Here is a 26,592-nt window from a genome sequence, read left to right as displayed (position 1 = left end):
AAATAAAAGCTTAATTTTTCTTTCCAGACTACTTTAGTGCAGAGGGATCTTGGTGTTCTTGCACATGAATTGCAAAAAAAAAAAATGCGTAGCATGGCAGATGGTACAGAAGGTAAATGGAATCTTTGGTATTTATTCCTAATGGAATAGAGTGTAAAAGTGCAGAAATGTTGCTGCAGTTGTATGAGGCATTAGTGAGACCACACTTGGAATAATACATACAAGTTTGGACATAGTATCCCTACAGTGTACATAGAAGCCATTCAGCCCATCAAGCCTGTACACAGCCTTTGAAGAGCACCCCATCCAGACCCAAGCCTCTCACCCTATCCCCATAACCCTGATTTTAGCATGGCTACTCCAACCTAACCTGCACATCCTGGAAACTATAGGACAATTTTAGCTTGGCCAATCTACCGAACCACACATCTTTGGGCTGTGGGAGGAATCCAGAGCACCCAGTGCAAACCCACACAGGCAAGCACAGAACATGCAAGCTCTGTACAAACAGTCATCCAAGGCTGGAACCAAACCTGTGTCCTAGAAGTGCCACTGTGCCACAGTGGTCCCCTGACTTATGCAGGGATGTAGTTACATTAGAGGCATTCAGAGGAGGTTCATTAGATTGATTCCAGAATCAATTGTTCTTTTAAAGATAGATTGGGCAGTTTAGGCCTCTTCTGTCTGGAGTTTAGAAAACTGAGAAAAGATAAAATTGAGAAATACAAGATGCTAAAAAGATAAAGTAGATGTAGAGATTATGCTTCCTCATGTGAGGCAATCTAGAGTGAAAGGTCAGCATTTTTTGATTTGATTCAGTATTGTCACATGTACTAAGATACAGTATCCAGACAAATCGTACCTTCCATGAGTAAAGCAGGGTAATTAAACAGATTGCCGAATATAGCACTACAGCTGCAGAAGATGCAGAGAAAGATCAACTCTAGTGTATGAGATTTCTGTTCATAACTCTGATAACATGGGGAAGAAGCTATTCTTGAATCTGTTGATATGTATTTTCAAAATGTTGTATCTTCTGCCCAGTGGAAGAGGGTGGAAGAGACTATAACAGGGTTAGGATTGTCTTTGTTGTGTTGGCTGCTTTCCTGAGGCAGCGGGAAACGTAAATGGGCATCAAAGGAAGGAAGGCTGGTTTTTCTGAAGGACTGGGGTGCATTCACAACTCTTTGTAATTTCCCTCAGCATTGGGCAGAGCAACTGCCATATCAAGATGTGGTGTATCTGGGTAGAATGCTTTCTATGGTGCGTCAATATGGTGTGTGGGGTGCGGAGGGGGGGGTCAGTTTATCCTTTTAATGTGGAACCAGGAGGAGCAGGTCTGCACCTCATGACTTGAAAATCACAAGTTTTTTTAAAGCTTTTAATCACAGCCCGCAGTCACTCTTTCAACAACTACTTGTTTTCAGCTGTACTTACAGCAAGACAATTTCATAAAGGAAGTATCAAAAATGTTTTGTTGATATTACAATTTTACAAATATACAAATTACAAAAGGATGAACCTCTATTTAAGATATTTAAGTTCTCGGATGTCTCAGTTGCTGGCACAGCATTATGTAGAGATGGCAATTCTGGCTAACATTGTACATGCCCACCACACTGGATGTAAGCTCCTCACTTTACGCTTGCAAAGTTATGATTGTGTTAGTCTTTTTGTACAATGGAACAATCCATGCTTATGATAAGCAGACTTTCCTATATTTCAGACAAACAGCTATTACTAGGTAAAAACAATGACTGCAGATGCTGGAAACCAGATTCTGGATTACTGGTGCTGGAAGAGCACAGCTGTTCAGGCAGCATCCGAGGAGCAGTAAAATCAACGTTTGGCTATTGCCCGAAACATTGATTTTACTGCTCCTCGGATGCTGCCTGAACTGCTGTGCTCTTCCAACACCACTAATCCAGAAACAGCTATTACTGCCCGGCTCACCTAGAAATACTTGGCAAAACTAACTGCTTGTCAATAGTTTCTCATCTGAGTTTTCCAAAACTAGTGTTCATTAATGTAAGATAATCACTAATAAATCTAATGATGAATTCAAGAGAAACATCATAACTCAAAGAACACTGAGGTTGTGTGGTGTACATTGATGTATTTAAGGAGGACCAAGGTAAATTCATGAGGGAGAAAGGAATAGAAGGACATGTTGAAAGTTTGAGACTAATTAAGGTGGAAGGAAGGTGCAGTAATGAAAAAGCATTGATTTTGCCATCTGAGGTTTCTCCTATCACTGTCCCTGCTGCTGCTGTTTATTGCTGGATGCTTAACTGGATGGAATTAAACAGGAAGTTTTATTATAAGATGCAAAATAGGATGCAGGGCAAAGAACCAGGAGGAAGACGGCAGTGCAGTGCCATCATCTGCCCCATCATGTCAAATTCTGTCAGCAAAGCAGGTGGTGGAGTACAGCCTCTGAGCACAAAAGCAAAATGAGACCATGACATAGCCAATTAAGATCAACTTAACTGCCCATGAAAATGGTACTCTTACAGTACAGTAACCTGTACCACATGGGGAGGCCAACTCATAAAGCCTGTGGAATCTCCCTGTGGCCTGTGGGAGGAAGGGGACCACCCTCATTGGCACTGTCTGTTGCTTATCTGAAGACTCGGGATAGCCCCAAGAAAAAATATTTCCCTGTCCTCGCCCATGACCATCCTCTCCACCCATGCCCACCCAATCACAGGAGTTTGCCACTCCAGACATCCCGAGTGATGCTAAGCCCACTTAAAATGGTCTCAAGGTTGCTCTGGGCAGGACAAACATACTCAGCCCCAGACAATGCACCCTTTAGTGTGGCTGGGACTGAAGAGCTGACAGCCTTTTGACTTTCCAACAGCTTCTGGAGAAGGTTGACTATCCTTGAAGGAATGACAGCCCGAACCTTTGGCCTGATTTGGGTTAGTTAACTCATTTGGCTGGACAAACCTGGTTGTGACACAGAGTGATGCCAACAGTATGGGTTCAATTCCCACACCAGGTCAGATTACCAAGACAGGCTCTACTTCACACCTCTCCCTTTATCCGAGTTGACTCTCTCTAATGAGAGAGCAGCCCTATGATCTGATAAGACTATGGTGACTCTACATTTACCTTTACTGGTTTGATTGCCATAGAATCGAGTCAGTCTCCTAGGTTAGCAAAAGCCAGAATGTTCTATACTTTCTGCACACCCATTGGGTTACTGATTCCCCAACAATATTTAGCCCATCATGTGCAGACCCCATTGGCTCACTACCTCAACCACTTTAGGCTAGCACACCATTTGGAATATTCATGCAAAGCTTTAAAACTGAGACTGATCACATAAGTTATTCAGTTAGAGCAACTCTTGAATTGACAGCCGATTAAAACTAAAAAGCTTTACATATCTGTCAAAATATTTGACATGCTGTGGAGATGCCGGGGTTGGACAAGATAAAAAAATGACACTATGCCAGGTACAATGGATTTATTTGAAAACACTAGCTTTCGGAGCACTGGACAAGATAGCTTAAGATGTTATCAATGTAAAGGACTATTTTGTTTAAAAAGCACACAATTTATAGACAATCAGTCAATGTGGCATTTCACAAACCCCTAGGTTTGAAACAAAACCAGTCCGACTCCAGGTGAAGACATAGACAGACACCAAACAAGACCTCACACCTAAAATACATTGTCTGACCAGAAGTGTCACCACCTTTATATTGATAGCACCTTAGGTTATATCAGGGCAGTGACTTTAAAGAAATTCTGGGATTTGTATATTAATCAATAGAAACCTACACCTCCATTCTAAATGATTAAAGATTTAAGAGCCATCTTAGGTGTGCTCAATTTGTTCACATGAGCTTGATGACCCTTTGATCTTTTCCTTATAAATTCTGTGTCGAAGGTCTTCCTCTCTCACGGGGCCCCATGTGACTTTTGAAATTATTTGACAGCACTTCTGATAAATTCACATTTTGTTCCTGCTGACACTACTTCACTCTGCTCTTTTGTTGGAGAAATTGACTAAATCCCAGTCGCCTCTCTGCACGCTGCAAAACAACATAGCTAAACACTGTTCTGCTCAGATAGCAATATGCAAGCTTCAGTCTTCATTAACAAAAGGAAAAATTCAATTTGTATCATTATCACTAATTGAATTTAGGCACACCTTTGTCACAAATTCCTCCACTTATAAAGCTATCACAATCTATAATGATGAGAATATGGTCCACTAAATACAATTTTAACCAAGAGCTGCTTGCAACTGCCACAATCTAGTAAGATTAGATGGATAAGTCTGATTCTGTTGTGAGACAAATCCCACCTGGCTTATCTGTCGACTCTGTACAGGGGGTTGCACTGTCTGCTACGACTTCACCTGACACAGGCTGTGGCACCCTTTCCTCCGTTTCTGAAGACTGGATCTGACCGTTCTCTATTACCTCCTCTTCATTATGTATTGGCATATCTCCATCTGAAACCAGACCAATCAATCAGTACATTGAGTAGAAACAGCAATAATGAAATGCAACAGCAATGCACAGACAGAAACACACATGCATACATACAAACTGTATGAACAGGGATAACAATACCACTGAGAATTGACCGGGTCTTAAATCCAGGAGTGGCCACTTTTGCATGTCACTCGCTGAGCATTAGTGTCCCTCAAAACACAGTGATGAAAACAGTCTTGGATTTTGAGCCCAAACCACATATTATGCAAACAGTGCTGCAGTATGAGGCTGCACAAGTAAGTGGTCAGCTTGTATTATGGGGCCACGAGGGATTGGGTTGCTTTGAAGGACCAGGGTTTCAGAGAAGCCATTGGGACTAGAGGGGAATGTTCAACAGCTAGGTGGATGAAAGGAGGCCAAGGGCTTTAAGAATGACACTCAAGTGAGATTGGGTTTACGATCTTGGATCAAGAGCAGTGGAGATTGTGTTTGATTTTTTTAAGTTTTTCACAAATGCAGTGTTTCACTTTGGTTTGGTCTGAGGCAGCCAGGGGGAGCAAAAATATAGTTCTCTTGTGAAATGAGAATGCTATCTTGCAAATATTCTTGTACAACAACATAAATAAAATTAAGAAGTCCTTCCCTCCATACTAATGAGGATGATCATTTTCCTCAACTTTATCTGATAGGGTGTTGCACAATTTATAGATGATTCAATTTAAGGGACAATCTGTTAATCTGTACATTGTTTATACTACCTGAACAAGCTCTCAACATTTACCTATCTTTCAGCTTGTGATCTGAGATTCCCATTCTTACTTTGAAAAATTTTTCTTTCTCATTTTTGATTTGCATACAAGCTTCTTTCTTTGAAACATAGAAAATAGGTGCAGGAATAGGCCATTCAGCCCTTTGAGCCTGCACCACCATTTAATATGATCCTGGCTGTTCACGCAATTTGTTTTTCCCACTCCTGCTTTCTTTCCATCCCTTTAGCTGCAAAGGCCACACAAAGCCCCCTTTTGAATATATCTATGTCTCCAACATCTTCCTGTGGGAGAGAATTTCACAGGTTTATAAGTCGGAGTGAAGAAATTCTTCCTCATCACAGTCCTGAATGCTTTACCCCTTATTTTTAGACTGTGGCCCCTAGTTCTGGACTTGCTCAACATCAGGAACATCCCGCATCTAGCCTATACAGTGTCATCAGGACTTTATACGTTTCTATGAGATCCCCCCCCCGATTCTTCTAAATTCCACTGAGTACAAACCCAGACAATTCAGTCTTTCTTCATACGTCAGTTCTGCTACCCAGGAATCAATCTGGTGAACCTTTGTTGAACTTCCTCAATACTAAAAATGTCTTTTCTCAGACTAGGAAACCACAACTGCATACAAATACTCAAGTTGTGGCCTCTCTGAGGCCTAACAGCAAGACATCCCTGTTCCTATACTCACCATCTATATTTTTGTACAAAAGTAGATTGGTATCTTTCAGAATCAACACCCAATTCAGTCAATCTGTAGGCATTGTGACAGACTGCATTTAATCAGTGTTGCAGATTTATGAAGAATATGAATAATTCTGATGTGGGATAACAGGGTTATGAAGAAAGGACTAAATGTTGACGTAATTAGCAATGTGATAAAAGCTGTAGCTACAGAGAAGCAAGGGAAACTCCAGGCAGACCTTTCAGATGCTATGCATATACAGGCATGGACAATGCAAGACTCCATTCTGGTCTTCAGTGCTGCCATATCTCCAAAGGCATGGTGCTTTGCTTGCTTCATCAAAAGACTGCTGTTCCTCATGGGAAGCCTGATCCAACAGATGAACCTATGGATGCCAGAAATGCACACAGGCTAGCATGTCATCATCTTGTCCATGAGCCAAAGAAAACAGTGGCAAGATCGGGAGGATAAGATGGCTCTAGATTACCCTGTTCTTAAAACTTTCCAGTATAGGTGGGAGGTAACAAGTATGCCTTAGAAAGTGGGAGGAGTGTTTTATCTTATTCATTCATGGGTTGTGGGTGTTCCTGTCTAGGCCAGCATTTGTCACCCAATTGAACAAAGGGTCAGTGAAAAATCAACTGCATTGCTGTGGCTGTCTAATGGACATTAATGAACCAGATGGGTTTGACAGAAATTACATGGTTGCCATTTGGCTAGCCATTTATTTCAGGTCTTTATTCAATTAAAAATGTAACCATCTGCCATGATGGGATTTAAACCATTGCACAATGATCAGCACCATGCAATACTCCTCAAACACTGAAGCAGCCTGTGCCCAAATGACAATCTCCAGGCTTGGGCTGCCAAGTTGCATTTGTGCGACAAAATGTCAGACAATCACCATTACCGAGAAGACAGAATTTAACTACCATTGCTTGATGTTCAATGGCATTACCACCACTGAATTTTCTTCCTATCAACATCTCCTGGGGGTTACCACTGATCAGAAATTGAACCGGATCACCTATATAAATCCCATACAAGAGTACCTTATGAGCTCGGAACCCTATAGCATGTAATTCACCTCAATGCCTGGCAACCATCTAAAGTTACAAGTCTGGAGAGTGATGGATGATTGCAAATCAACAATTCTTAAGAAGTTTGACATAATTCAGGACATTGCAGCCTGTTTGATTGGCACCACATCCACAAACATTCATTTCTTCCATCACCAAGAGACATTAGCAGCACTAAAGGATGCACTTCATACATTCACCAAGGCTGTTTAAACAACAACTTCCAAACCAATGACCATAACCACCTGGAAAATATGGGCAGCAAATTCCTCTCCGAGTCACTTACCATCATTGGTTGGAAATACACTTCCATTCTTTCAATGATACTGGATCAAAATCCTGGAACTCTCTCCTGAACAGCATTCTGGGATACCTACATTGCACACCAATCTTCAGTGGGTAAAGTTCACAAAATATAAATGCTAGGCATAATGGTTATTTTCAGCATGACTGAAATGGAGAGCCACAATCTAGAATGACAGATCAATTATGGCCTTCCTGAAGAGGCACTGCAGTTGTATGTGCCTCTGCCTTGACATGTGTAGGATGTTAAGCCTTGGATTGTAGTTCTTATCTGGAAATTAGCCTTTTCCATATGGAGGAGCCTGTTTGCATGTGCTCCAGCCCACTTCCATTGTATCTCCATTATATTGCCCTGGGGTTGCTGATCTCCCACTGAGTGTGTTTACACCTCCCTCCTTCCTGTTCCTCTTCCTCAATGGATGTCTGAGGACTGCATGAATGAGATCCATGCAAGGTGGCCTTGCTATTCAGCAGGACTTTTATACCTTTCCCTCAGCCACTTCCTCTACTCAAATGGCACCTGTCTTAAAGCCATTCTGCAGGATATCCCCATAGTGCTGGAACCTTATACTCCACGCTTAACTTTGCTTGCTGCTGTACTTGCTGCTCCACTCTCCCTGGCACACCATGTTAGCGTTCCCTAAGGCTGCTGGGCAGGGCCACTGCAGAGCTTCCACTTGCTTGCCACTATTTGTTTAATAACTTGGAGATAGTTTGGACTACAGATACAGAAAGTCAGAGTCGATAAAGTATGGAGCTAGAAAAAGCACAGAAAGCAAAGCAACATCAGGGGAACAGTTTACATTTCAGATTGGGACCTTTCGTCAATACTCATAAAAGGCCTGATCTGAAACATTGAGTCCCCTGTTTCTCTGATGCTACTTTACCTGCTGTGCTTTTTCCAGCTCCACACTTTATCAACATCATCTTTTAACATGCAAGGCTCTGAAGTCCTGTGGTTTCTGTACAGTTTTAGTAAAATTTAGAAATCCTCGGGCAACTTTTGTTACATCTAACTGGACTAAAGTGCTGGAAATGAACCTCCAGCTATTCCTTAATTATCAGAGAAGTTTAAAAAAAAGTTAAAATTATACAGAATTCCCCACTTTACCTGGGTTTCAGATGAGAATGTCAGCTGACATCATAAAATTACACGATATGCATGTGCAATATGAAGCATAACTGCCAAGAGCATAATTATATCCTATTCACTCCTGCACAGAACTTGTTGTACACACAGCGGAAACCTTTTAGGAGCATCAGGAAACACAGCCTTTTCACATCATGTCGACAGAAAGTAACAGACTGGGTTTCTGTAGTCAACAAGAATTACTATTTATTACAATTATTATAGACTGTAGCTACCGGTAAACAATTATGAACCATTGGCATAGAAATCTACTAGTTAAAATTAATCTCCTTATAAACTCTCCCTCTAGCTGTACAGGCAGACAGACAAACACAGATAGGGAAAAAAAGGGTGTTACTGACAGAAGGAAGAATAGGAAAACTCTATCCTGGCATCTGTTCACAGGATCTACTGAGAAGGTTCTTTTGCTGAATAAAAATGAGGCTTTCCTATCTTCCTTCTCTCTATGTTTTCACTTGTTTTGTAGGAGGCATGGGATGACTAGTTCACATTTGTAAAAGTTCTCTGACTTATTAATTGAAAGTCACAGCTTACAGCATCTGAAGTAAAAATAAATTGGCTTTCTTCAGGCTTAAAGCAGATTTTTACTGCAGAGATTAGACAGCTCCTAAATTTTGAGAGATCTGCTAGCTTCTCACTATCTGATTCATAGTTCCAAGTTGTTTAGCTACTTGTGAGTCAATTGCATGTTCACAGGCCAAAATCCTTTTTGTCATTAATAACTAGTCACTGGTCCATTGGCAAACCAGCTACTTAATGCCTGCTGAACATCTGCTTGGATCTTGGTTTCAGCTCATCTACACCTTCCCCTATTACTGCTTAACCTGTCATTATGTTATCTAAACTGTACGTATAATGAGTGCCAGGTTACTTGATTTCAAAATCATGCAGTAGTGCTTCAGCAATCCTTGATTTTAAAACAGTTCTTATCCCATTTCAGTCTACACTTGAAAAATAAAAAAGAATAAGATGGTTTTATACTTTCAAGTAGCCATATTTATGTGCCCTCCATGTCAGTTGCCATTCAGAAAATGAAATAAAGTGAAGATATCAGAATGTTGTTCTGCATGTTATATTCAAACTTTAAGGTTGAAGTCTCACTCTCTGACCCCCTTGATGTTATACGTGTGCCTTTTTCCAAAGGAATCAGAAAAATGTAGTCAAGTGTTCAGTCTAAAATTTCAGAGTTTTCAAATTATGTAAAATGTCCCATTAAGAATTCATCTGATTTTTTTTTAAGAGAGGGGAGCAGATGCATGGGAACATCACCCTCCAAAGGCATTCACCATCTTTACTTTGAAAAGGATGCTGGGTAAAAATCCTGGAATTGGCTCTGATCTGAAAGAAGGTGCTGGTTGATAAAATAACTCCATGAAGGCTAGCACCCCATCACCAAGTCACCCATTATTTACATGCGCACAGTACATGGCACTGACCTAGCTAGGTCAGAGGCAGCTCATATAGTGAGCTGAAGCCTTGACACTCTTGTTTATAACTGTCATCTAGGACTCTCTGACTGGACCAAATTACCCGCCCCAGTCATGGAACCCATATTCTATGAAGTTCGCCTGGTTGACCTTGTTCCAAAGACTACAGTGGCCACTCTAATTAGTGGGACTAGAACCAATAACTTTAAAAGTACGTGACAAGAGTTTCACTAATAGTGTATTACTAATATGTGACTATTCTCTTGAATCCAAAACATTAATTAAAACGTTGCTGCACTTAGCACATGCATCTTATGGGAGCAGTGGCAAATCTGTCATGTACCTACTCACTGTAGCCAGGAAAGGCCTCTTCCATGTCTAGGATTCTCAACGCCATGCTAGAGAATCTAATTGTATATGTTTGGCCATAGATGAATTACATGTAAATCTCTCATAATTTTCTGACCAATGGGAGGAAAAAGCTCAAAACCTCATAACCCATGATAGGGGAAGCTTTGTCAGTGAGGCTGTTCAGGCATCATAAGGGTACAGTAAAGAATCATTGCATCCTATAGAACTACGGGGAGAGAGAGTGTGTGAAGTGCGTAATGAGTAGTCCCAGAATGTGGGACAGTGGTGCTGGAAGAGCACAGCAGTTCAGGCAGCATCCAAGGAGCTTTGAAGCTCCTTGGATGCTGCCTGAACTGCTGTGCTCTTCCAGCACCACTAATCCAGAATCTGGTTTCCAGCATCTGCAGTCATTGTTTTTACCAGAATGTGAGACAACCTTGTTGTATTCAGCAAGGAGTAGACTTCCTACTGTGACACATGTCTTTGATACAAGGAGCATTTTTGCACAATAATCCAAGGGTGTGTGACTGCAAAAGTGCTTGATGTCAAATAGCTTTTTTTTCCACAGAGGAAATAGGATCAGAACCAGAGCTAAAATGGAAACATTTAATTTTATCGATAAAGCGAATAAAAGTCCATTTCCATCCATGAGGAATATTGAATTCACCAAGACAGTTGGTCTCACAGTTAAATGCTTGAATGAAAACATATATAATGGGTTCAGAAGGTGTCTCTGGGCAGCTTCAGTCACACTTACACTCTGGGAGTCAGTTGCTATCAGGCTCTCTCAGCTTCAATGGAACACTTCTCTTCTTTTTCTCTTTGATGATCATCATAGCCGATTTGAGGATTTACACCCTCACTTTTTTCCTCTCACTCCTTCTGTGCCAACAATTGTCACTTGCCACCTTCACGCCTTCCCCCACGTTGGAGATTATGGAAGGCACAGCACACCATTATGATGCAGGACATTTACTTAAGGGTATATTGCATTGTAACGTTTGGCTGGTTCCTGGTTCAGGGTTTGGAACCTCATCTGCAAGAGTAATACGGTCTATTCTATAATGGCGTCTGTGACAGGAAGCACTATATTTATTCTTGGTTGCAATACAGTCTGTAGAGGAACAAGGAACAGACTAAGAGCCACCAGACTCTCTGAGAATTTCTTGGAAATCAATGGTCATCAGTGAGGTGTGCATTCAGCTCTGAAGAAGAGACATACCTGGTTGGACTTGAACCCAGCCCATCTGTTCCAAAGAGGCAATGACATAACCACAGTGTCACAAACCCCTTTAAAGATGAATTCCCTGACTGAAAATTCTAACCCAAGCTGCCAAAGTGAAAGAGATGAAATCATTTTCGAGGATTACCAGAAAAACCGCCTGAATAGTATGAGAAATGCTGCTTGGGTGGAAATCGGAGACAAATGTTTAACACTGAATAAACATTGGACTCCTGATTATTGGAGTAGTCCTTCAATTGGCTACACATTTCAGTCATCAACTCCGACCCCTTTGAAAAAATACTACTTACTCCTCCTAATTTATGTGCTGCCTCATTGAAATCAAAAGTGCATTGCATTGCAATTCACTGTGTTGATTTTTGTACAGTTGGTTCTGATATATCGTGATAGTTCCATTCTCATACAATCTCACATTATAAGAAAATCGCACAATAGCCAAGCCATTTAAACTAATGGAGTCAGAATCACATTATAACCAATGCAGGTAAGGAAAATTTGCATTCTACAAATAAAATTCTAAATTCTTCAATCACATCAAAGCCAATTCAAGTTTAAAAAAAAACACACGTAATAGCAGAGCCGACTGTATTGATATGGCGAGCTTCGTCTTACTGAGTTGCAGGCTGTTCCTTGATCCATGACAATGGTGGCCATGATGAACATAATCAGACATAATCAGATTCCTGTGTTCTTCACCTGCCCCACTGTTTCATATTCCCAGTTTCCCCAATAATCTGTCAACCTCATTGTATTTCACTTAAGCCCTTTTCTGTCAAGATATTTCACCTCCAAAATCTCTCATAATTGAGGTGCTTATGTACTTGCTAGCACAACCCTTCCCTGTTTGAGGCTGGAATCATTTCAAGATTCCTCTAAGGTAATTCATTTCTCTCCCCTAGTCTATCCAGATCCTTCCCTCTTACATTCAATTGCCCCTAACACTATAATCATTCCATCAGATAGCCAAAATAACCAGATCGATCTCTGACTTAAAAATAAAATAAACATCATTTATGGGACATGGGCACCACATTTTCTTGTCCATTCTTATTTGACCAGAGGGCAGGCAAGAGTCAACCATATCAACCAGTTGGTTCTGGAGTCACATGCAAGCCATATCAGGTAAAAGATGGCGGATTTTCTTTCCTAAGTGACATTAGAGAATCAGATAGGTTTTTACAACAATCACCAATGGTTACATAGTGACCACTGGGCCAGCTTTTCATTCTAGATTTTATTGAATTCAAGTTTCTTTCATGATGGGATTTAAATCCATGCCCCAAGAACACAGGCCTCAGGTTCAGGAATGTAGGCCCAGTGAGACTATAACTACGCCACTGCCTCCTTTTCAAGATAATGATAATGGCCAAATAATGAATCACTCATCGGGGATTTACTCTGTTTACTTAAAGCAGTAGAATAAATTATAATTTACAAAACAGACATTAGTGCAAACTAACTGATTTGTGCCTGTGCAGCTTGCATTGCTAAGCAGAGGCACAATATTGTCTACAAATGACCACCAGACATGTTTGGACTGATCTCCCTGGAGAGAAGAGGCCTGACATTAGAGGTTTTTAAAATCACAAGCATCAAAATTACAAGTAGCTGGAAAGAGTAGAGAAGAAGAAGCTGTTCTGCTTGTAAAGGAAAGGCAAAGATTGAAACAAAGATTGAAAGTGATGTGCAAAAGAAGCAAGGGCAATGTGAGAGAAAGGGTTTTTACACAGCAAGTATTTAGGGTATGGATTGCACTACCTGTAAATGTGGCAGAGGCAGATTCAACTGAATCAGACAAGGTAATTGGATGATTCCTTGCATAGAAATAGTGTAATAGTGTACAAGGGTGTGGGAAAAGTAGGAGATTGGCACTAGGTGAGGATGCTTCGATTAGATTCCCTACAGTATGGAATTAGGTCCTTCGGCCCAACAATTCCACACCAACCCTCCAAAGAGTAACCTACCCAGACCCATTCTCCTAACCTGTATTTACTCCTGACTAATGCACCATGGGCAATTTAGCATGGCCAATTCACCTGAGCTGCACAGCTTTGGACTGTGGGAGGAAACCCACGCGGACACTGGGAGAATGTGCAAACTCCACACAGACAGTCACCTGAGGCAGGAATTGAACCTGGGTCCCTGGTGCTGTGAGCCAACATGCCACTTGTTTGATGTACTGGCATGATTGGTCAAATGTGCCATAAAAATTGCATGATACTGTAAGGTACAGATCCTACAATACCCTGATATCTATAATATACCCCCACAAGAATAGCAATGACTTCATGAAGTACAAAGCTGTTGCCAGATCACAGAATGACAGCATTAATCCTCCCTCTACTACTCCAGTGTCTTAGTTGTTATCTGGCAGTCTGCCCAGGCTGTTGCTGCTGACATGGACACAACCAAACCCCTTAAAATATTTCAAGAAGATAGTCTAGACCCTAACTTTTATCTTATTTAAAGGCAAGTGTAAGACACTGTGTTCAGACATGATTTGATTGGTCTGCTACTAGGCGTTAAGAAAAAAAACACTGTACAACAGTCTTACAACACAGTTAAAATACAAACAAAAAAACTGTCATAAATTTAACTCTATTGAAATACTTTACAAGGATTACAGACAAAGAGACCTGGGTAGTTTCATGAACTTGCGCACCATCACAATCGGATGTCTTAAAATAATGGAACATAGGTGCAGGGACCAGGCACTCACCAATCAAGCCTACTCTGCCATTCAGGATCATGGCTGATACCTACTTGAATGCCAGCTCCTATGCTGTCATTGACTTTGGCAAGACAGTACCTACTGTGTACACAACAGACTTTATCATTAATATTTTTCATCAGTTTCTGTTATTCCTGACTCTGAGACTGTCTAAGCCTATGATTACTTGATTATTCTGGTTTTGGGAATAATCACAGTTCCAGTTCACTACAAAAATGTCATCCTAGAAAGATTCATATTTTATGCCAGCACTGTGGCTCAGTGGTTAGCACTGCTACCTCACAGCACTAGGGTCCCAGGTTTGAATCCAGCCTCGGGCTGTCTGTGTGGAGTTTGCATATTATCTCCGTGTCTGCGTGGGTTTCCTCCCACAGTCCAAAGATGTGCAAGTCAGGTGAATTGGCCATGCTAAATTGCCCATAGTGTCAGGTGCATTAGTGGGAGGGAAATGGGTCTGGCTGAGTTTCTCTTCGGAGGGTCGGTGTGGACTGGTTGGCCTGTTTCTGCATTGTAAGGAATCTAATCTAAAAATAGAAGCCTTTTGGAGATAAACTTTTTCAATAGGTTTAGATTCAAACATTAAGACCTCACTACAGCACATATTAGCATAATCGATGATGCACGGTATATTAATACACCTTCCTTTCTTATCAGATTTGGGGAAAGCAAGTGGTGCTACCATGTTCCTTGCCCATCACTTCCACTATTCTTGTAAAATTAGCAATGCTTGCCATTTGCAACCCATGCTGAAGTATCATAGGCACTGAAATAACTAGAAGCTGACAGTATTATTGGGCAATTGCAGAGCATTGAGCTCATTAGACCAGTGGTTAGCACTGCTACCTCACAGCACCAGGGTCCCAGGTTCAATTCCAGCCTTGGGTGACTGTGTGGAGTTTGCATATTCGCCCTGTATGGGTTTCCTCCCACAGTCCAAAGAGTGAATTGTCCATGGTGCTGGAAGAGCACAGCAGTTCAGGCAGCATCCAACGAGCAGTGAAATCGACGTTTCGGGCAAAAGCCCTTCATCAATTTTGCTGCTCGTTGGATGCTGCCTGAACTGCTGTGCTCTTCCAGCACCACTAATCCAGTATTTGATTTCCAGCATCTGCAGTCATTGTTTTTACATCATTGTTTTTACACAGGTTGTCCATAGTATTAGGTGCATTAGTCAGAGGGAAATGTATTTGGGTGGGTTACTCTTCAGAGAGTCAGTGTGGACTTGTTGGGCCAAAGGGCCTGTTTCCTTGCTGTAGGGAATCTAATCTAATTGATCCATCAATGTGGATGTCAAATCAAGTTGTTGGATGTTGCAGCTATGGTGAATTTAGACTAAGTGTGGATGTTAAGACAGTTAACAAAGCTATAATTCTAGAAAAAAAGCATTCATTCTCTTACTATCAAGAACTATCAGTTTCACGATTTTTGAGAAGATTTATAGCCCAGGTTGAGGTTCAGGTCATATGTTTGCTCACTGAGCTGACAGGTTTGTTTTCAAATGTCTCACCACCATACTAGGTGACATGATCAATGAGCCTACAGTAAAGCACTGGTGTTAGTGACCCATTTTCTATTTATGTGTTTTGGTCTGTTAAGGTGGATGATATCATTTTCAGTTCTTTTTCTCAGAGGTTGGTAAATGGGGTCCACATCGATGTGTTTATTAATGGAGTTCTGATTTGAATGCCAGACCTCTAGGAATTCCCATGTGTATCCCTGTTTGGCTTGCCCTAGGATGTTGTCCCAGTCAAAGTGGTGTCCTTCTTCATCTGTCTGTAAGTGATAGTGGGTTATTGTCTTTTGGTGGCTAGTTGGTGTTTGTGTATCCTGGTGGCTACATTTCTGCCTGTCTGTCCAATGTAGTATTTGTTACAGTCCTTGCGTGGTATTTTGCAAATATCATTTGTTTTGCTGGTTGCTGGTATAGGGTCTTTTACATTCATCAGTATCTGTTTCAGTGTGTTAGTAGGTTTGTGGGCTACCATGATGCCAAAGGGTTAGAGTACTCTGGTCATCATCTCTTAGATGTTTTTGATGTATGATAGTGTGGCTAGAGTTTCTGGGTGTGTTTTGTCTACTTGTTTGGGTTTGTTGTTTAAAAATCAGCAGACTGTGTTTATCGTGTACCCATTCTTCTTGAACATGGTATATGAATCTTTTTCTTCTGCTGCTGTAAGTTACTGGGTGATGCATGATTGCTTGTGTAGTTGAATATCTGTTCTGTGTGAGTTGCTTTCCTGTAGATGCTGGTCTGCAGTTCTTCATTGACTGTTTGTTCCATTGTGACATCTAGGCTGGGGAGTCTGTTGCTGTTCTCCTTCTCTTTGGTTAACTTTATGCCAGTAAGGATGTTAATGATGATGTTGTAGGTTTCTCTAATTTGGCCTGTTTTGTGATGATGTAGCAGACTCAAAGTTTGGATTGGATTGTGGGAAAGGCTGTTCATTCGACTTTATTACAAGCATTACATATTACTAAGCATTACAACTTCTGCTAAATAGCCTGATATAGGTGATCACATGGGTATTCCATTGATTTGTTTGAAGCTCTTGTCATTGAAGCTGAAGTGGGTAGTGAGGCACAGGTCTACTAGCTTGAAGATGTTGTCCTTGCTGATGGAGTTGGTGCTGCCTGATGTTTGTTTCCTTGGTTTGTCTGGGAGTGCAGTCAAAATTTATTTGGCCAGGCTGATGTTACTTGATGTGAACAGGGCTGTTATGTTGAAGGAGAACATTATTTCATCCTCTTCTATCTTGGTGTCTTGATTTTCAGGAATTCTTGGCTGGAGTGGATGGAGTGGCATGAGTGTTCTACTAAGTATTTCAGTTTTTGATGGGAGTTCCTTTGCTAGTCTTTATGTCAGTGTGCGAGGGAGTGAGACAACGGGTCTGAGGGGTGCCCAGGTACGTGTACTTTAGGTAATCCCTAGAAGTGAGGTTTTTGGAGATCTGTCTAGTTAATTTGGCCTGAAGTATTAAGCTTCTTCATGTGACTCTTATGCTGCTAAGAAGACATTTTTGTCCATGTAGCTGTAGTTGTAATTCATCTCTCTTACTAGGATGGCTTTTTCCATGTCTGTTAATGGTTGGTCTGATATATTTTTAAATCAAGCTTCTGAATTGTCTGAGTTGTTCTTTCATGTGAGCTTGTCCAGCTTTTCTTGGATAGTTTTTTCTTTCTTTTAGTCTGCTGTTGTTTGATGTTGCTGGCTCGTTCTAATGTGCTTGTCCATTCATAGTCTGTCACATTGGCGTATAAAGTTACTGGTGCAAAATTTCCTGATTGTATTTGTGGAGTTGGTTGTGGGCATCGTTAATCATTTCTCTCAGCATTCTGCAGCCATTCTGTTCTGATATTCTTCTGGCTTGTGGGGTGTTGAGAGGTGGTTTGGACTTGACACATTTTGATAATATGGACAGGCTCACACCAAAGAACACAGACAATTCAGAAACTTGGATTAAAAACCTATCGGACCAACCACTAACAGACATGGAAAAAGCCATGCCAGTAAGAGGGATGAATTACAACAACAGAGACATGGACAAGGTAGATTTTTAATCAAAGCTTCTGAATTGACAAAAAGGACTCTTAGAAGCATTAGAGTCAACCCTGAAAGACAACGGACTCACAGAAGAAACCCAGCAGACCATCAGACAAACAGTTGCACCAACACTAAGCAGGAAGAAGTAAAGGTACACCCTCAACATACAGGAAAGGAAACCCTGGAAGGACACAGAAAAGGCAGAAACATTGTAGTCCTACCAGCAGACAAAGGGCGCACGACCATCATCCTAAACAGAACACACAAGATTGAAAAGGCGAACTCACTGCTCGCAGATACTGACACCTACCAATAGGTGGCGATAGCCCCAACTCCACAGCTAGAAAACCAGATCACATCCACTGTGAAGAAGTTTCATACTTCAGGCTAAATTAACAAGACAGATGTCCAAAAAACAAAAATTGATGGATTCAACACACCTCATTTCTAGGGATTACCTAAGGTACACAAACCAGGGCACCCCTCAGACCCATTATCTCACTCCCTGGCACACCAACATACAGACTAGCAAAGGAAGTCCACCAAAAACTGAAATACCTAGTAGAACACTCCAGCCAAGAATTCCTGAACATCAAAGACACCAAGATAGAAGAGGATGAAATAATGGTGTCCTTTGACATAACAGCCCTGTTCAGATCAATTAGCATCAGCCTGGCCAAAAAAAATACTGACTGCATTACCAGACAAACCAAGGACACAATCACCAGGCAGCACCAACGCCATCAGCAAGGACATCTTCAAGCTTGTAGACCTGTCCCTCACTACCCACTTCATCTTCAATGACAAGACCTACAAAAAAATCAATGGAACACCCATGGGATCACCAATATCAGGCTTCTTAGCAGAAGCAGTAATGCAGAGACTCAAATGAGCAGCCCTTCCCACAATCCAACCCAAACTCTGAATCTGCTACATCATCACAAAACGGACCAAATTAGAGGAAACCTACAACATCATCAATAATATCCTTACTGGCATAAAGTTCACAAATGAGAAGGAGAACAGCAACAGACTCCCCTTCCTAGATGTCATAGTGGAATAAACAGTCAATGGAGAACTGCAGACCAGCATCTACAGGAAAACAACATACACAGACTAGATAGTCAACTATAGGAGCAATCATCCCAACACCTATAGACGGAACTGCATTAGGACATTATTTAAATGGGCCACAACACACTGCAGCACCCAGGAACTATGAGCAGCAGAAGAAAAATACGTATACTGTGTATTCAAGAAGAACAGGTAGGGCAGAAGGGCAGAAAGGTGGCAAATGGAGTTCAATGTGGGTAAGTGTGAAGTAATTCACTTTGGTATGAGAAGATGGGGTACTGGGCTAATAGTCGGATACTTGGTAGTGTGGATGAGCAGAGGGATCTTGATGTCCATGTACACAGATCTCTGAAAGTTGCCACCCAGGTAAATAGTGCGGTGAAGAAGGCATATGGCCTTTTTATTGGTAGAGGAATTGAGTTCCGGAGTCCTGAGGTCATGTTGCAGTTGTATAAGACTCTGGTGCGGCCGCATCTGGAGTATTGTGTGCAGTTTTGGTCGTCATACTATAGGAAGGATGTGGAGGCACTGGAACGGGTACAGAGGTGGTTACCAGGATGTTGCCTGGTATGGTAGGAAGATCGTATGAGGAAAGGCTGAGGCACTTGGGGCTGTTTTCATTGGAGAAAAGAAGGTTTGGGGTGACTTGATAGAGGTGTACAAGATGATTAGGGGTTTAGATAGGGTTGACCATGAGAACCTTTTTCCACGTATGGAGTCAGCTATTACGAGGGGCTTTAAATTAAGGGGTGGTAGGTATAGGACAGATGTTAGGGGTAGATTCTTTACTCAGCGAGTCGTGACTTCATGGAATGCCCTGCCAGTAGCATTGGTGGACCCTCCCTCTTTATGGGCATTTAAACGGGCATTGGATAGGCATACGGAGGATAGTGGGCTAGTGTAGTGTAGGTTAGGTGGGCTTGGATCAGCGCAACATCGAGGGCCAAAGGGCCTGTACTGCGCTGTATTGTTCTATGTTCTAATAAACATAGTCTGCTGATTCTTAAACTACAAACCAAAACAAGTAGACACAACACACCCAGAAACTCTAGCCACACTACCATACATCAAAGACATCTAGGAGTTTACTACCAGGCTACTCCAACCCCTTGGCATCATGGTAGCCCACAAACCTACCAACACACTGAAACAGCTACTGGTGAACCCAAAAGGACCCTATACCAGCAACCAGCAAAATAAATGTCATTTGAAAAGTACCATGCAAAAACTGTAACAAACACGACATCAGGCAGACAGGCAGAAAAGTAGCCACCAGAATACACAAACACCAACCAGCCACCAAAAGACAATATTACTAGTATCCTCACAGACAGACAATAAAGGACACCACTTTGACTGGGACAACACATCCATCTTAGGTCAAGCTAAACATAGACACACATGGAACTCTGAGAGGTCTGGCATTCAAACCAGAACTCCATCAATAAACACATTGATTTGGTTCTCATTTACTAACCTCTGAAATAAAGAACAGGAAATGGTATCACCCACCATAACAGACCAAAAGACATAAATAAAAAGCAGGACAGAACACCAAGCTTCACCGGAGGTTCACTGATGACGTTACCTAGTATGGTGATGAAACGTCTGAGAACAAACCTAGTGACTTAGCGAGCAACCTTATAACTTGAAGTATTAGTATCATTTCCCAACTCCATTGTCTTCACGAAGCTCAACATGTGATCTCAACCTCTCCAGATTTTTCTAACAGACCAAAATCCATACCTTACAAATTTTCTGATTGGTGAAATTGTTTCACTCCTGCAGAATCCTCCCCATATCATGTTCAGTATCTAATATATTCCAAAATGTAATTTTTTTCAGTCCTGTGTGACAATGCTGTTACTTTAAAAAGGTTATTTTGTCCTTTTTTTTTGAAGAGAGGTCTTAAAGGCAGAGATGTAGATGTATCCAATGGAGTGGCTAGTTCTCCAAGTTCAGGTTTTTTATAGTTTGGTTTTAGCTATAAAAGGCACAAGATGTGAGTGTCCAGGAGTTACAAGCATCAGCATAGAATTCCTCTGACTTTCCCTGAAGTTTCTCTCTTTGGAAGTTGACCCTTCCTGCATGTAAGAATCTGAATTTATCTTTTTGCCAAGGGGTGTGTTTATCAAATGTTACTGTATTGAAATAGTTAATTCGTAAAGTTATTGTATTGGGTCGGTTAAATTTTCCAGTAGTTGTTATTTTAAACTCGCTTTCTTTTATTTGCATTTCAACTGTAGTGCTTAAATAAATTCTGTTTTGCTTAAAGCAAAGTGATTTGTCCAGTTGCATCACAGCTGGAATAGTTATTTCGCATCTGCCTTTAAATTAAGAAAAAGTGAAGGTCTAGGCTACCTTTTTAAAATATTATGTGGGAGTCTGGTTTGGTCCATAACACCTGTCAGATATTGGGGGGGATGCACAACTTAAGAAGAAACTGAGAATGGACAATTGCACAGTAAAAAGCATATTAAGCATAAAGGCAAAGATAACATCTCTTCACAACTTCACCTCAAATGCAGAGATACATGTTGAGGAGATGCATCACGACATGTTGTTATCATTGTTCTTTCAGTACAGTGTGTACTGGACTGTCTATAATGTTTGTGATCATTGGCTGTCAGTTCTGCTGTTGCATGTTTAGCCACTACAGATTACAGATTTCAGTTATGATCTCCTTAGTGACACAGTATAAGAAGGTATAGACATCTGACTCAGTAGCACAGGCTGAGGCTGAAATAGCCGAATTATTCGATGAATATTCCCAGATGGTTATTGCCCTGATTGAAAGCTCTCACTAAGCATCAATTCCACTCCAGCCACCTTGCCTCATCCACCTCACCACCCCCCCCCACCCCCCAACTGATCTGCCAACCTCCTCCTCTTTCATTGAGCAGCTTATTTTTCTCTCTAACACTTTTTCTCATTCTCCCTGTCATGTGTCTTGGAGCAAGTCATTGCGTAAAATCCCTGAAATCAGCACAAAATCTTTCATCACCTTCTACACCACATTCAGGAACATCAGAAACTTTAAATAATGATAAAAATTATCAAAAACGTCTACAAACTCTGCAACAGCTATTAGAAATCAACTAGCAACTTCATTTTTCAATCACAGGACAAGGGCTTCGCTGGTTAACCCAGCAATTATTGCGCCAGAGAGCAATTAAGAGTCAACCAAATTGCCAAGAGTCTGGAGTCACATGTAGGTCAGACCAACTAAGGATGCCAGTTTACTTCCCTAAAGGAGATCAGTGAAGCAGATGGGTTTTTTCAACAATTGACAATCGATTTACGGTCATCATAATATTCTTAATTCCAGATATTCTTATTGAATTCAAATTCCACATCAGCAGTAGCAGGATTCAAACCGGTATCCTCAGAACGTTACCTAGATTTATGGACTAACAGTCCAATGATAATACAACTAGGCCATTGCCTCCCCAAAACTTGTTGATAATTTGTTTAAACAAGAGGTGCAGATAGGTGCAGTTTTTTGTTGAAGCATTGAGACATAAATGGCAGTGCTGGCATTAAGTTAACTTTACACATTATAAAACTGGACATCGCAATAACTCAGCTTTGACAGACCCTCTGCAATAAAGAATTCCACAGATTCACTACACTCGGAGAAGACATTGTCCTTATCTCTGTCTTAAATGTCTGAGATTATGTCCCCTGGTTCTGGACTCTCTCACAAGAAGAAACAATATTTCTACATTCACCCTGTCACATCCTCTAAGAATCTTAAAAGTTTCAATAAGATCACTTCTCACTCTTCTATATTCTAATGAGTACAGAATGAACCTACTCAACCTCTCCTTATAACTCAGTCCCTCACGACATGGTATCAGCTGAGTAAACCTTCTCTGGACTGCCAACAATGCCAGTATATCATTCCCTAGAATAAGGAGACTACAGTAACTGCTTGAAGTACTCCAGTTGTGGTGTTTGTTGAGCTTTAGTATTTGTACTCTCTTCCTTTGAAATACAAGCCAACATGTGATTTGCCTTTCCTGTTACCTGCTGAATTTGGATGCTAGCTTTTTTTGATTCACAGATGAGGATTCCCAAATCTTTCCATTCTGTACCTTTCTGTAGTCTTTCCTCTTTTTTTTCATTCATTTATGTGATGTTTGCATCACTAGGTAGGCCATTATTTATTGACTACTGTCCATGGCTATAGGCCAGACCAGGTAAGGACAGCAGATTTTCTTCCCTATAGGAATGAACCATATAGGCTTTTGGCAACTATTTCATTAAACTTTTAATTCCAGATATTTTATGTCATAAGGGGATTTAAACCCTGATCCCCAACAGATTACCTGTGTTTCTGGATTAATAGTCTAGTTATAGTCCCACTAGTCCACAGCCTCCCATATCGCAATATAACCACTTGACATACCTCCGGTTTGTGCATGATCAATGCTCTACAGTAAGCAGAGTGGCTAATGCTAAAAGTATGAATGCATGACGGATGCTATTTTGGAACCAGCACTATATCTGAAGAGTTCACATGCAGAGGTACATGGCTGTAATTGAGGTTATGGTGTCAGCTGAAAATGTATTGCGATAAAAGCTTGTAATAGATTAAATAAAGGCTGTACTCCATACAAGATTATATAGAATTATAAATCACACAAGGCCATTCGGCTCAATTTATCTGTGTGAGTTCTTTGAAACTAGTTACATTCCGTTGCTTTTGTTTTACACTATCATGCCCTCTGGAGGCTGACAGCTTGGAAGAGACATGCAAAAACAAAATAAAAATCATTTGGCCAAGAGGAGAACCCACAGAAACAGAAAACAGTAATTCACAAACTCTTCTCATCCCAATGTTTTCCTCTGCAATAAATATGGCAGAGATTGCCATGCCAGTGATGGACCCTTAAGCCACACCATGTGATGGTAACACTGAGTTAACCACAATGTTCAAACCATTGATTAATGATACAGAAGACTGTTATCACTACCACCAACATTTCAAGATGACATCCAATTTCCCTTTGGAAGTTACAATTAAATCTGCTTTCACCATCCTTTCAAGTAACCCATTTCAGATCATTAATAACTCGCTGCATAAAAACTTATTCTCTTTCCACCTCAACCTCAAATCTCAAAATATGAATAAATTGGTAATAATAGTGAACACATTACTTCATTCAAAATAAATGCATTAACAGTAAACGCAAGAATTTCATGTAAAGGTATTAATTATTTATGTGCTACAACACTGGAATATATTGATTTTGAATTTATAAGAAACGTTTACTTTCATTCTAAAAATTATTACACATTAAGATTATTACAAATGAAACAAGGTCAACAAACAATGACATACAAAGACATATGAAAATGAATTTTGTGTTTTTAAGCAAATATGACTGATTTCCCAGAATCTGGGCTGACAATCCATTATTTATAATGATTATTAATGTCACCTCTCGTATTTTTCCAATGGACATTGGCTGTTTTATTGAGGTGGTACAGGCTCTTTCCAAAGGGAGGTGGTACAGCCTCACAACATACAAAAAAAATTCATCAATCTGAATTTTTAATAATTAATTAATTATTAAGTGCATTGAAAATTATGAGACATAACTAGTCATTACAAATAGGTTTTGCACCAGCGATTAAAATTCTTTATGTGGGTCTTTTAAAGGAAGAAAGAACAGATCTTTTTTCCTTTTTTGTAAATCCTGAATATTTTGCTATTGTCAATTAAAGGTCAGGTCAACAAGTGGAGGGATTGAGGGGAAGGTAGACCAATAAAACAGAAAAAAAAGCACAGGCAGAGACAGGTAAACGAACACAATGGGTTGAAGTGTGTTTATTTCAATGCAAGGGGTAGACCTCAAAATTAAGGTAGGTGCAATCACTCTGATAGAATTATACTATAGGCCCCCCAACAGCCACCGAGACATTGAGGAATAAATATGTAGGCAGATTATGGAAAGATGCAACTTTTCCAATATTGACTGGGACTCCCTTACATCAAGAGGTTAAGATGGGGCAGGATTTGTTAATGGCATCCAAGAGGGTTTCTTAAAACAGTATGTGAATAGTTTAACTAGAGGAGGGGCCATACTAGACCTTGTATTGGCTAATGAGCCTGGCCATGTCTCTGACCTTTCAGTGGGAAAGCATTTTGGAAACTGTGATCACAATTCCTTAAGTTTTAAGATAGCTATGAATAAGGCTAAATCAGGACCTTGCAGGAAGGTACTAAATTGGGGAGGGCAAATTACTTCTGTAGCAGGAACTAGGGAGTGTTAATTGGGAGGTGCTATTATCAGTCAAGTGCACATTTGACATGTGGGAATTGTTTGAAGATCTCCTGATGAGAGTTCAGGACCGGCATGTTCCAGTGAGGAGGAAGATAAGAAAGGATGGGAAGGTAAGGAGGTTGTGAATTTAGTCAAAAGGAAAAAAGAAGCACATGTATGATTTGGGAAGCTAAGATCAGAGAGAGGCCCTGAGGAATATAAAGAAAGCAGGAAAGAACTCAAGCTGGGAATTCAGACAGAAAGAAGGGGCCATGAAATGACCTTGGCAAGTAGGGTCAAAGAGAATCCAAAAGCATTCTACACAAACACTAAAAAAAGAGACGTTAACAAGGGAGAAGGTAGGACCCACACAAGGATAAAGGAAGGAACTTATGCTTAGAGGCAGAGGATGATGCTGAGATCCTAAATGAATACTTTGCATCAGTATTCACCCTGGAGAAAGATATAGAAGATTGTGAGATTAGGGTGGAGCATGTTAATATGCTCGGGCAATTTGAGATCAAGAAAGAAGTGATGTTGGGCCTCTTCAAGAGCATTAACATAGATAAGTCCTCAAAATCCATTAAGTCCCCAGGTTACTGAGAGAGGCAAAACAGGTGATTGCTGGGGTCATGACCAAGATCTTTGTATGTGTTCAAGAAGGAAAATACGGATAATCCAGGAAATTATAGACCAGTGAGAATCTCACTTCGGTGGTTGGGAAGCTATTGGAGAGAATTTTTAGGTTAGGATTTATGCACATTTGGAAAAGCATGGCCTAATTAGGGACAGGCAAGAGGCTAGAAGAACACAGCAAGCCAGGTAGCATCAGAAGGTGCAGAAGTCGACATTTCTTCAGTACTGGCCTAAGTAGGGACAGTCAGCATTGCTTTATGCACAGCAAGTCATGTCTTACTAACTTGATTGAATTTTGTGAGGAGGTAACTAAGATGATCAATGAGGGAGAGCAGTGGATGTTGTTAACATGGATTTCTAGTAAGGTTTTTGAAAAGGTCCCTTATTGTAGGCTCATCCAGAAAATTAAGCTGCATGGGATCCACAGTGATTTGGCATGTGGATTCAGAATTGGCTTGCCCATAGAAAACATAGAGTAGTGGTGGAGGGATATTTGTCAGGCTGGAGGTCCACAACTAATGATGTTCCATCGGGATCCATACTGGGATCTCTGCTGTTTGTAATATGTATAAGTGACTTGAATGAAAATGTGGATGGGTGGATTAGTAAGTTTGCAGATGATAGAGTTGACAGTCAGAATGTTCTTCCCAGAGCTGACATGTCTAATACTAGGGGATATGCTTTTAAAGTGAGGGGGATGTTCAAAAGAGACATGGGTCGTGGAGGCAGATATTATAGGGCTTTTAGATATTAAAGGAGCTTTTAGAGAAGGACATGAATATGCAAGGAACAGAGGGATATGAACTAAGGGCAGGCAGAAGAGATTAGATTAATTTGCTGTCATGTTCACCACAACATCATGGGCTGCATTGTACTGTT

General features: G+C 40.8%; 1 protein-coding gene across 7 annotated transcripts in view; it reads right to left on the bottom strand.

The window, feature by feature from the left end:
• The window catches only part of LOC140464992 (phosphatase and actin regulator 1-like), a 468,298-nt gene that overhangs the window by 102,692 nt on the left and 339,014 nt on the right, over positions 1-26,592 (bottom strand). For 5 of the 7 annotated variants that reach the window (XM_072560733.1, XM_072560734.1, XM_072560738.1 and 2 more), the window contains one exon: positions 4,322-4,471. The exons of the other annotated variants lie outside the window; for them this stretch is intronic. In XM_072560733.1, coding sequence (XP_072416834.1) covers positions 4,322-4,471 — 150 coding nt within the window. The remainder of the gene's footprint in view (positions 1-4,321; positions 4,472-26,592) is intronic. 7 annotated transcript variants of the gene reach the window in all.

The sequence above is a fragment of the Chiloscyllium punctatum genome, chromosome 41 (assembly GCF_047496795.1).
Source record: "Chiloscyllium punctatum isolate Juve2018m chromosome 41, sChiPun1.3, whole genome shotgun sequence".
Lineage (NCBI taxonomy): Eukaryota > Metazoa > Chordata > Chondrichthyes > Orectolobiformes > Hemiscylliidae > Chiloscyllium > Chiloscyllium punctatum.
Note: the sequence above shows the minus strand (reverse complement) of the source record. Positions and strands in the feature narration are given on the sequence as shown.